Genomic DNA, 13,312 nt, shown 5'->3' with positions numbered 1-13,312 from the left:
TTACGTGTGTTCTTTGCACAGATTCATTCGAGGGCAGAAGCTGCTAAAGAGGCTATCAATAAAGCTAACACAGTTGACGCCCCGAAACAAGAAAGCTTGGATTCAGTATCATTCATCTTAAAGAAAATTAAAGCTGATATCTCAACATTTACTTCCTAGCAAAACCTCATTGAAAAGATTAGCCAAACATTTGTACACCAAAAAAGAGGAAAAAATCAATAAGAAAATCTAATAATTGTGTTTGCTTATGTATAGCTTAATAGCTAAACCTACTGAATCAAAATTTTCAAATAGAAAAAGGCCATTAACTAACCTAAATATAAAAGAAATAATGTATTCCTAACGAAGATTAATGCAAGAGAAGACGCGAGCAAAGCTGGAGCGCTCTCATGCAGCCACGACCACTTGCACGGGGACCGAAGGCGGAGCCAAGGGAGGCGGAGGGGGAGGGGGAGGAGGAGGGTGGAGTTGGGCGCGGCAGAGGGGGCAGTCCGGGTGCGCCGAGAGCCACCGGTCGGCGCAGAGGCGGTGGAAGGCGTGCCGGCATTCGGGCAGCACCCGCGCCGCCTGTCCCGCCTCGATGTCCTCCAGGCACACCGCGCACTCCTGGCCGGCCACCGCCCCCCCGTCCGCCTCCCCGCCCAGCCGCTCCAGCTCCGCCGTGGACAGCCCCTTCCCGCTCTTGTTCCCCTCCCCGTTCCGCAGCATCGACGACCACAGCATGCACATGTACACCATGAACACCACGCCCATCCCGAAGCACACCAAGAACAGGGCGACGAACAGAAACAGCAGTAACATCATTCCCTCCCCCTTCCTCTCCCTCTCCTCTCTTTCTTCTTCACTCCTTTATCCGTTACGGACGCCCTAATTAAAGTGGGAGGAGGAGAGACGAGACACTATGAATAGGGAGGAAACAAAGGAAGGAACGCCTCGAGCTCCTCCTCTGTTTCTCGCCTCCTGGGGAACGGGGTTCAATGGAGTAAGCGGGTGCTACTTTTGGCCAGGGGAGGAGTGGGCGGGCTAATGGAGGATGGGAGAGGGAGGAGCGATCGGACGGCCAGGTTCTGTGGATGGACGGGTTGCGCGACACCTGTGCGGCACTGGCTCAGGGGGTGAGGAGGAGGAGGAACGGCAGGCGGAGCCGATTCGTCGTCGGAAGGCTCGGGGAGGGGCGAAACCTGTGAGGTCGGCGTGCGCCTCCCTCCCCCCGTCCGATACGTGTGTGCTTGGCTCCGCCACGGGCTCACGTTCGTCGTGCGGAGGAATGACGCGCGGCGTGGGCTCGTGGCGAGGCCACTCCATGTGTGGGCTATGCGGCTATGCAGCTATATGAGGTCAACCACGACGCAGCGTTGGTATATGATGTGGCAGCATCGTACTAGAGGATCGAAGTGGGTCCGGCTCGAATTATGTAACAAGCATGTTGGTCGATTATGTAATAACTGTCATCTTTAATTACAGTCAAAGGTATGAACAGTTTGACCTCGGGCTCTTTGAATGCTGAAAGTAGAGCAACAACAGATTGCAGTGCTCTTCTGATAATGTGATCAATCTTAAACATTAAGTTGCATGAGAATTTGAATGATGGTTTTTCAGGAATATAATTTTTCCAATCAACAGAAATGAAGCTCGTTTCTGCACGTATCAAGAGAAGTAAAAAAAGTCAGAGATTGTGATTGCCTTGTGAATAGCGACAACAAAACCAAGCTCTTAGGAAATAACGTAGGCATCAAGTTCCTACGGGCAATCCTTTCATTTACGATGCTTTCTAGGGCGTTTCTTATCGTCAATCGTCAATCAAGTAAATAGTTCTATCGAGTTGATTAACTCATATTGGTGGAAGATGATCAAAGTTAACCATATTCTTTGTATTATAAATTCTGATTATGATTATTAATAAATAAAAATAAATTAAATTATGATAGAATTTCTTGGAGGAACTCACATAATTACCAACTTAGACTCTTTACACTTGCTTATAAACAAATAAACAAATAAGATCTCCTAAAAATAAATAATTAGTTATTGATATAATAGATTTATTCTCAATCTCCCTTAATCCCTAAACCATTGCTCATATTGATCCTATAAAGGATATAAAGAGAGGAGAAATCAACTATAGTTATCCATGCAGATCGACATTACTATAATTTTTGAATCCAATAATAATATATCCGTAGATCATATAAAAACTTTCTTAGTAGCATTGAAAGTTACATGAGATATCATTATTCAATTTTAGTTTCTGATATTAAATATTTTTATATAATAGTAGTATAATCATAGTTTTTATGCTTATAATTGGTATCAGAGTCATATTTTCAAATATTTTAAATCGTAAAAGTATTTTAGATCTATTTTATATTTAAATATATTTATTAGTACTCTTCGCTTACAAAAATATGTTATTTAATTTTGATTTATGATGCTTATATGATTAGTTTATATTATCAATTTGCTATTTAATGTAGTTTGCCCTATCACTTGCTTGCGAGCAATCCAAAGTTTCTCGTGCTTGATTGATAAGCCACTATTGACAATTTGTTATCAATGATAGTTTTATCGAGGGAGATGGCTTATAGTGGTCTTGGGCCCAATTATAGGCAGTGACTGCATACACAATGGAAGTGTCATGTGACAGTTGATGATGATCACAAGCACGACTGCTTGTGTGCAATACCCTTATGATGACCAACCTACCTTAATCATAAGCAACTATAGTAGTGCCACTATGTATAGTGACTTTAGTAGTGTCGTTGCTTGCGATAGTTATGGCGACTACAGGACATCATTGTCTTTGATCAACAGTTGTAGTACCGCCACTACAACATTTGCTTGCTAAGGTTGGTGTTGATTAGATGTCGAAGGCCATGTTACCCAATGGCTACACGACAGAATTGTCAGCACAGCCACACACCACAATGATTGTGGTGGTCACCGGTCAGTGTACAACCATATGTGGGTGTGGCAACACGACATAATGATGGTGTGGCTGCCAATCGGTGCACAACCATGCATGGGCACGATGGCAATGTGGTGACAATGAGGCATTGTCGGTGAGTCATGTGAGAACAATCGTGCCACCATGGGTGGTGTAAAGGTTGTGGATGGTTGGTATGTAATTAGCGACACCTATGCGCGTGGGTGAGGTGGAACACAATGGTGGCGACGATAACGAAAGTAGTTTTAGAGTTTTCTTTATTATTAACTAAAAAGATATTTTTACCCATTAAGAATTAGATCTGGGTCTTTAATTCATTTTTTGACTTATGCTATTTAGAAATCAGATATTTCTATTATATATCTTATAAAAATTATAATTTTACCTTTCTGAAATTAAATATTTTTTATTTATATCCTCAATTATAAAATTAACTAATTTATTTTATTTTAAATTAAATATTTTTATGAACCTTAATTGTGACTATATCTTGACTACTTAATTGGATTTAGATTAATTAAGTTTTAATCAGAATAAAAAAAGTTAAATTTTGATTATTTTTTATTTTGATCTAACTTTAATATTTTGACAAACTTAATTGATATGATATTTAGTTTGATTTTGTGCCTGTCCAATTAAATAGGGTTGATTGGTGTAAGGATTTCATGTGAAATTTAAAAAATATATAAATTATAATTTTCTTTTATAGTATTCTCATATGACATATTAATAAAATTTTACATGTGATAATTAAAAATCTAATTATTATTATTGAATATTTATTTAATTATTCCCATATATATTTAAAATTTTAAAATAATATTTATTTTTCACATAAAGATATAATTTATGTTTTATCATCGTTGTAATTATATATATATTATTCTTATTATATTTAATAATTATTTTGATTATTATTTTATTATTATAAACTATTTTAGTATATATTAGAATGAAGAAATTTGATGATTATTACTTATAACAAATATATTTAAGTTTTATCTGATCAATAGCTACCAAAATGGCTTCGGAAAGAAGACTTCTATGATGTAAATTAAATAAATATTTTATTATTTATAAGATATTTTAAATTATTATATTAGTCTTGTAGTCGTCAAGTGGTCTCGACCAATAATTTATAAAATATATTAAAAAAATTAATTTTAAATGATATTAAAAAATAATATTCACAATAGTATACATAGTTTCGAGACTTAAATAATCATAAGGGAGAATCTACTCCAAATAAATTGATAATGAGAAAGGATGATATTATTTTGGATATCATTATTGTTTAAAGTTTGTATACTTAGTATTAGTAATACTATTCTACAAAGATTGTATCAGTTGTAATCACATCAAATATTTAAGTTAGGAATTGATTTTCTTTCCTTACTTGTTATTATAATTTAAGGAAATCTTAATCTACTTCCGTGTTTGTTGATATGAATTAAGGAAATAACTAGTAAGTATTCCAAATATGATGATATCATATTTGTTAGTATATTAAATGGAAATAATTTATATTAAATAAATACGAAAATTAAAATTTATTTCCCTTAATAGAGGCTCACCTCCTCCTATTTAAAGGGGAGGGATCTCTCTCCTTCGTTCCTCACCTAGTCGAGCCCGGCGGGAGGAACGAGGAGTTACACCCTCTTGACAAGAGAATGAGAAGTTACACCCTATTGACAAGAGGTAGGTTTCCCTACCTTTCTTAAAAGTTTTAGCTTTTATTTTGATTCTTTAAATGTTGAAAGTTTTATAGTTTGAAAAATGTGTATCAATTCTTTAAATGTCAAATTTTTTATATTAAAATAATCAATTAAAGTTTTCATAATATTCTTTGACCCATGATTAAGGTTTTTATTGTAGAATTAAATATGTTAAAAAAATATATGTTTTATATGATATATTTTCTGTATTACAGTTTATCTTCAATCTTATTTGGATTAAAATCTTGTTAGACTAGAATATGTTATCTAAAATCCCTTTTTTTTTATATTCTTTGATCTGAAATTTAAAATATATTATTCTGAATGATTTAAAATATGACTAGAATATGTTGAAATTTTATGTGTTGAAAACATGATTTTTATTTGAATTTAGAAAGCTATTTCCTTGTGTTAAAACTTATCTCCTAGTCCCTCTTTTAATGTCTTATGATTTCTAGTCAAATTGAGAATGTTATTTCTTTGTATTAAGGCTTTTCTCCTCATCTATCGCATTATTATGTTTTCATTTATGTTGTTAATGGGTATATGCTATGACTAGTCCATGGGCCAGGGCTGGGCCAGTTTTATGTAATGCATGCTCAATCATGTATAATGCACATGACCAGTAGATGGATTGGCTCAATCTAGCCCAATATTATTGTTGAACTTGAGCCCAAATATTGATTGAATTAAACTAGACTTGATTAGTCTAGATCAATTCAGGGTGATTCCGAATTGATTGACTTATTCAAGTTAGTTTAACCTAAATTGAACTTAATCTAGTCTAAATTATACTGGTCTAGGGTGGTTCTAGACCAGTTAAATAAGGATTAGAGATCAGTTCAGTTAGGCTCTAGTAAATCGAGTTCAATTGAATCGATTAAACTAGAGTTCAAGTCAATTGAGGGTTAATTTATATTATTTGATATTGATGATTTTTGAAAGAGATGTTTTAAATATATTATTTCATCCCGAAATGGATATGACCAGTGTGAGATTATATTCGATATGAGTTTGCCTCCATCCGCTGTTGGGAGAACACAAACTCATCCGGTAGGATAAAGCCTCTCCATCCGCTGTTGGGGGAGTGCTCCTTCGGGTACTTGATATACGCCAATGGGATGATTGATTGAATTTTGGTCATGTATTTATCTTGATTTGACTTTTGGGGTTCCTACTCAGCGTTGCTGAATTTTCTTTGTTTTTGATTTTTAGAGCAGCCTCCCTCTAGTACTAAATCGGATTCCAGTGGAGAGCGGACCTTCCTCTACCGCTAAGTAGAGCCACTAGGATGACTCTTGAAGTTAACATCACTATATTTACTTTTCTATTTGTAATTTGATGAATAAATAAATTGTAATAAATGGTTATAGATGATGAATAAAGTGATGTTTATCTATTTGGCATGTGTGGAAATAAATAAATAAATAAATAAAAAATTAGGATGTGACATCTTTTTATGGTATCAGAGTATGGTTTATGGCCTATAGGTATATTAGGTCCCTTAATTGACTCTAACCGATGATTGTCTTTAACCTATTATAGGAGTAATGGAGCCAATTCCAGAAATTAGTGGTCCTGTCACTCGGGGTGCTCCTGGTCGTAATGCTATTGGTCTACGCACTCGGAGAGGTATTCAAACAAATAATAACTTGGAAGCTCCACGCATCGTAGAGCAAACCCAGTCCTCCCGTACACCTGTCACTAATTATGGGCCAGCTTCTCCGACTACGCAAAATGCCCCTCATGCCCCAGCACCCGTCAATGCTCAAGATGACGTACACGGAGTCCTCAATGCTATTAGAGGATACTTTGAGCGTCAGGAGGAACGAGATGAAATTCCACGGGATAGGAATAATACTTTAGACCACTTTAAGAGATTGGGACCACCAATTTTTGAGGGCAAGCCAGACCCAATCTTTGCTGAACATTGGATTCGTCAAGTGGAAAAGACATTCGAAGCTATCGAATGTAGGGAAAATCAGAAAGTGCCTTTTGCTTCTTTCATTTTGGAAGGGAAGGCAGACACTTGTGGACCTCAAAAAGGAGGATGTTAGAGGCAGGAGGTACTGTGGTAACTTGGGAGCAATTTAAAGATGCATTTTATGAGCAGTTCTTTCCTGATTCAGTTCGCTTTGAGAAACAACAAGAGTTCCTTAGCATCCACCAAGGAAATAGAACTATAATGGAATATGATTATCATTTCACTGAGTTGGCTCAGTTTTCTCCACATATTGCTTTTAATGAAAGTCAAAGAGTCCATCATTTTGAGAGGGGACTTCGATCATCAATTAGAAAGTCTGTTGCAGTACTGATTTTACCAACATATGCTGAAGTGTTAAATCGAGCTTTGGTGGTAGAGAAATTAGATAATGAATTACAACAAACAAAGGATCGAAAGCGACCTTTTAGTGCTGCACCATTTACGTATGGGGGGGTCACATTCTGGACCCTCAAAGAAAGGAAAAGGCAAACACTTCGGGCATCAACAAGGAGGAGCTCCTAGCAATCAAGTTGTTATAAGATGTTATTTCTGTGGGAAGACAGATCATGTTTCCACCTCATGCCCAATGGGACAATACGTATGTTTTTATTGTCAACAACCCGGGCACATGTCGAAGGATTGCCCACGGAAGCAACATCAACGCCGAGCTCCACCCCAAACAACTGGACAACAACAGCTACGACCGAGAGAGGAAGGATAGGCAATAGTCTATGCACTGACTCACCAAGATGCTGAAGCCTCGGGATCTATTATTAAAGGTATCATCACACTCTGTGGTATGCCAGCATCTGTGCTTATTGATTCTGGTTCTACGCATTCTTTTATATCACCTTGTTTTGCTATGAAACTGCATAAGAATCGTGAGACAATGAATAATGCATTAATGGTAGTAACACCGATTGGAAACTCTTTGATAGTTGATCAGATATATAGAAACTGTGTTATTACTATTGAAAGTCACGATTTGCTAGTAGATCTTATTCTACTAGAATTTCAAGATTTCGACGCTATCTTGGGTATGGATTGGCTTTCCGCATACCATGCAAGTGTCGATTGTTTTCGGAAGACTGTTACTTTCTCACCTCTAGATCAACCACCTTTCAAGTTCATTGGGATTCAAGAAAAGTTCCCTTCTATTATTTCAGCCTTGAGTGCTACCCAACTATTACTGAAGGGATGTCAGGGATACTTGACCTTTATTTCTGGAGAAGAATCTAAGAAGCCAATATTAAAGGACATCCCCATTGTACGGGATTTTCCAAATATTTTTCCTGAAGATCTACTTGCACTGCCACCAAATAGACAGATTGAATTTACAATTGATCTTCTACCTGGTACTGCACCTATTTCTAAACCTCCGTATAGAATGGCACCAATTGAGTTGGAGGAGTTAAAGAAACAGATCCAAGAGCTTTTGGACAAGGGTTTTATTCGACCTAGTGTATCACCTTGGGGTGCCCCTGTCCTATTTGTGAAGAAGAAAGATGGATCTATGCGACCATGCATTGATTATAGACAACTCAACCAAGTGACCATAAAGAATAAATATCCTCTTCCTCGAATAGATGACCTGTTTGATCAACTTCAAGGTACTCAGGTATACTCAAAGATTGATTTGAGATCCGGGTATCATCAACTAAAGATAAGGGAAGGAGACATACAGAAAACTGTCTTTAGAACAAGATATGGTCATTATGAATTCTTAGTAATGCCTTTTGGACTCACAAATGCACCAGCTGCCTTCATAGATCTCATGAATAGAGTGTTCCACCCTTATCTCGATAAATTTGTAATTGTGTTTATTGATGATATCTTGATCTACTCCAAAAGCATAGCAGAGCATAAACACCATCTTAAGACAGTTCTGGAAGTCCTAATGCGAGAGAAACTATATGCCAAGTTAAGTAAGTGTAACTTTTGGCTCAATGAAATTATGTTTCTCGGTCATGTAATTTCGAGCGCTGGCATATCTGTTGACCCTCACAAGATTGAAGCTGTGATAAAATGGAAGCAGCCTTCTAATGTTTCAGAGATTAGAAGCTTCTTGGGTTTGGTTGGATACTATAGAAGATTCGTAGAAGGCTTTTCAAAAATAGCAGCACCATTGACCAAGTTGACACAAAAGAACATAAAATTCATGTGGGATGATAAATGTCAACAAAGTTTTCAAGAATTGAAGAAGAAGTTAACCAGTGCTCCTATCTTGGTGATTCCTTCAGGGGAGAAGGTTTTGTAGTGTATAGTGATGCCTCACTACAAGGGCTTGGTTGCGTTCTAATGCAAAACGAGAGGGTAGTTGCTTATGCATCGAGGCAATTAAAGCCTCATGAAAAGAACTATCATACTCATGACTTGGAGCTAGCAGCTATCATTTTTGCACTGAAAATTTGGAGGCATTATCTATATGGACAGACTTTCGAAATCTTCACAGATCATAAGAGTCTCAAATATATTTTCACACAGAAAGATTTAAATATGAGACAAAGAAGGTGGTTGGACTTTCTAAAGGATTATGATTTTAATATCAACTACCATCCTGGGAAAGCTAATATAGTTGCTGATGCCTTAAGCAGAAATACCTACAGTCTTGTAGCCTATATGAATATTCAAAGGAATTCTATGATAACGGAGTTAGCAGACTTAAAACTTAAACTTTTATCAGAGACAAATAAAGGTTTTCTTATGTGTTTGATGGCACAATCATTTTTGGTAGAAAAGGTTAAAGAAGGTCAAAAGGAAGATACATATCTTCAAATGATAGTTAAGGAAATAGCTCAAGGATCTAGACCTGAATTCCTCCAAGCCGAAGATGGTTCTATTATATTCCATAATCGACTTTGTGTTCCCGAAAGCCATCCAGTAAAGATACAATTATTGGATGAGGCACATAGATCAAAATTTAACATCCATCCCGGGACTACTAAGATGTATCGAGATTTACGCCAAAACTATTGGTGGCGTGGTATGAAGAGAGATATAGCAGAATTTGTTTCTAAATGTTTGATATGCCAACAAGTGAAGATAGAACATCGAGTACCTACAGGAAAATTACAAAGGATTTTGATTCCTGAATGGAAGTGGGAGCAAGTCACTATAGATTTCGTGACAGGATTACCCAAGACTGTGAAAGGATATGACGAAATTTGGGTAATAGTAGACAGACTTACTAAATCTGCTCACTTCCTCTCTATTAACAAGAAGTATTCATTAGATAAACTAGTAAGCTTATATATTAAAGAAATTATTCGATATCATGGGGTGCCAGTTAGCATTATCTCAGATAGAGATCTAAGATTCACCTCTAAATTTTGGGGAAGTCTACAAAAATCTTTGGGCACGCAGTTAAAGTTTAGTACAGCTTTTCACCCCCAAACCGATGGCCAATCTGAAAGGACAATACAAACTCTTGAAGACCTCTTAAGAGCATGTGCTTTGGACTTTGGTGGGAGTTGGGATATGTACTTGCATCTAATTGAGTTTTCTTATAATAATAGTTACCACTCTACAATACAGATGGCTCCATTTGAAGCTCTTTATGGAAGAAAGTGCAGATCACGTGTATATTGGGATGAGGTGGGAGAAGGGAAGCTTTTGGGGCCTCAATTAATTCAAAAAGATGTTGATAATATTCGAATTATACGCCAAAGATTATTAACAGCTCAAAGTCGTCAGAAAAGTTATGCAGATCGAAGGCGAAGAGATCTAGAGTTTGAAATTGGTGAGCACGTCTTCTTAAAGGTGTCGCCAACCAAGGGAGTTATGAGGTTTGGTCAAAGGGGAAAGTTAGCCCCAAGATTTATTGGCCTATTTGAGATCTTACAAAAGGTTGGGCCTGTAGCATACAGATTGGCATTGCCCCCGGCTTTGGCTAGCATCCATGATGTATTCCACGTGTCAATGCTTCGAAGATATATCAGGGATCCATCACATGTCATATCTTACCAACCTCTACAATTACGAGATTATGCCACTTTTAGAGAACAACCAACCCAGATCTTGAAAAGAGAAGAACATGTTCTAAGGAACAAAATTATACCTTTGGTAAAGATTTGTTAGCAACACCATTCAGACCAAGAGGCAACATGGGAAAGAGAAGAAGATATGCGAGAGCAGTATCCTCATCTATTCTATTAAGGTAAGCTAAATTTGGGGACCAAATTTCCTATAGGAGGGGAGAAATGTAATCACATCAAATATTTAAGTTAGGAATTGATTTTCTTTCCTTACTTGTTATTATAATTTAAGAAAATCTTAATCTACTTCCGTGTTTGTTGATATGAATTAAGGAAATAACTAGTAAGTATTCCAAATATGATGATATCATATATGTTAGTATATTAAATGGAAATAATTTATATTAAATAAATACAAAAATTAAAATTTATTTCCCTTAATAGAGGCTCATCTCCTCCTATTTAAAGGGGAGGGATCTCTCTTCTTCGTTCCTCACCTAGTCGAGCCTAGCGGGAGGAACGTGGCGGGCATCCAGATTGGCATTGCCCCCGGCTTTGGCTAGCATCCATGATGTATTCCACGTGTCAATGCTTCGAAGATATATCAGGGATCCATCACATGTCATATCTTACCAACCTCTACAATTACGAGATTATGCCACTTTTAGAGAACAACCAACCCAGATCTTGAAAAGAGAAGAACATGTTCTAAGGAACAAAATTATACCTTTGGTAAAGATTTGTTAGCAACACCATCAGACCAAGAGGCAACATGGGAAAGAGAAGAAGATATGCGAGAGCAATATCCTCATCTATTCTATTAAGGTAAGCTAAATTTGGGGACCAAATTTCCTATAGGAGGGGAGAAATGTAATCACATCAAATATTTAAGTTAGGAATTGATTTTCTTTCCTTACTTGTTATTATAATTTAAGGAAATCTTAATCTACTTCCGTGTTTGTTGATATGAATTATGGAAATAACTAGTAAGTATTCCAAATATGATGATATCATATTTGTTAGTATATTAAATGGAAATAATTTATATTAAATAAATACGAAAATTAAAATTTATTTCCCTTAATAGAGGCTCACCTCCTCCTATTTAAATGGGAGGGATCTCTCTCCTTCGTTCCTCACCTAGTCGAGCCTGGCGGGAGGAACGAGGAGTTACACCCTGTTGACAAGAGAATGAGGAGTTACACCCTATTGACAAGAGGTAGGTTTCCCTACCTTTCTTAAAAGTTTTAGCTTTTATTTTGATTCTTTAAATGTTGAAAGTTTTATAGTTTGAAAAATGTGTATCAATTCTTTAAATGTCAAATTTTTTATATTAAAATAATCAATTAAAGTTTTCATAATATTCTTTGACCCATGATTAAGGTTTTTATTGTAGAATTAAATATGTTAAAAAAATATATGTTTTATATGATATATTTTCTGTATTACAGTTTATCTTCAATCTTATTTGGATTAAAATCTTGTTAGACTAGAATATGTTATCTAAAATCCCTTTTTTTTATATTCTTTGATCTGAAATTTAAAATATATTATTCTGAATGATTTAAAATATGACTAGAATATGTTGAAATTTTATGTGTTGAAAACATGATTTTTATTTGAATTTAGAAAGTTATTTCCTTGTGTTAAAACTTATCTCCTAGTCCCTCTTTTAATGTCTTATGATTTCTAGTCAAATTAAGAATGTTATTTCTTTGTATTAAAGCTTTTCTCCTCATCTATCGCATTATTATGTTTTCATTTATGTTGTTAATGGGTATATGCTATGACTAGTCCATGGGCCAGGGCTGGGCCAGTTTTATGTAATGCATGCTCAATCATGTATAATGCACATGACCAGTAGATGGACTGGCTCAATCTAGCCCAATATTATTGTTAAACTTGAGCCCAAATATTGATTGAATTAAACTAGACTTGATTAGTCTAGATCAATTCAGGGTGATTCCGAATTGATTGACTTATTCAAGTTAGTTTAACCTAAATTGAACTTAATCTAGTCTAAATTATACTAGTCTAGGGTGGTTCCAGACTAGTTAAATAAGGATTAGAGATCAGTTCAGTTAGGCTCTAGTAAATCGAGTTCAATTGAATCGATTAAACTAGAGTTCAAGTCAATTGAGGGTTAATTTATATTATTTGATATTGATGATTTTTGAAAGAGATGTTTTAAATATATTATTTCATCCCGAAATGGATATGACCAGTGTGAGATTATATTCCTGCCAAGAGCAAGTAGGGCGATTCCCTTCGGGGATTAGCGGGCCGTTAGACGTGGCGGCTGGACGGTTCCTCCATCCGCTGTTGGGAGGAACGTGTCCCCACTTTGGCGGGTGTGGGACACCACTCCATCCGCTGTTGGGAGTGTGATATGAGTTTGCCTCCATCCGCTGTTGGGAGAACACAAACTCATCCGGTAGGATAAAGCCTCTCCATCCGCTATTGGGGGAGTGCTCCTTCGGGTACTTGATATACGCCAATGGGATGATTGATTGAATTTTGGTCATGTATTTATCTTGATTTGACTTTTGGGGTTCCTACTCAGCGTTGCTGAATTTTCTTTGTTTTTGATTTTCAGAGCAGCCTCCCTCTAGTACTAAATCGGATTCCAGTGGAGAGCGGACCTTCCTCTACCGCTAGGTAGAGCCACTAGGATGACTCTTGAAGTTAACATCAC

At 36.5% G+C, this 13,312-nt stretch overlaps 1 protein-coding gene across 1 annotated transcript; it reads right to left on the bottom strand.

Annotated features, from left to right (window-relative positions):
* Nucleotides 1-387: 387 nt before the first annotated feature.
* Nucleotides 388-801, bottom strand: LOC103975170 (E3 ubiquitin-protein ligase ATL23-like). The gene has a single exon (XM_009390080.3). It carries the CDS (start codon nucleotides 799-801, stop codon nucleotides 388-390), a length of 414 nt encoding a protein of 137 aa, XP_009388355.3.
* Between the last annotated feature and the right edge of the window lie 12,511 nt (nucleotides 802-13,312).

This window comes from Musa acuminata, chromosome BXJ2-5 (genome assembly GCF_036884655.1).
Source record: "Musa acuminata AAA Group cultivar baxijiao chromosome BXJ2-5, Cavendish_Baxijiao_AAA, whole genome shotgun sequence".
Lineage (NCBI taxonomy): Eukaryota > Viridiplantae > Streptophyta > Magnoliopsida > Zingiberales > Musaceae > Musa > Musa acuminata.
The sequence above is the reverse complement of the archived record's forward strand: the minus strand, read 5'-3'. Positions and strand labels throughout refer to the sequence as shown.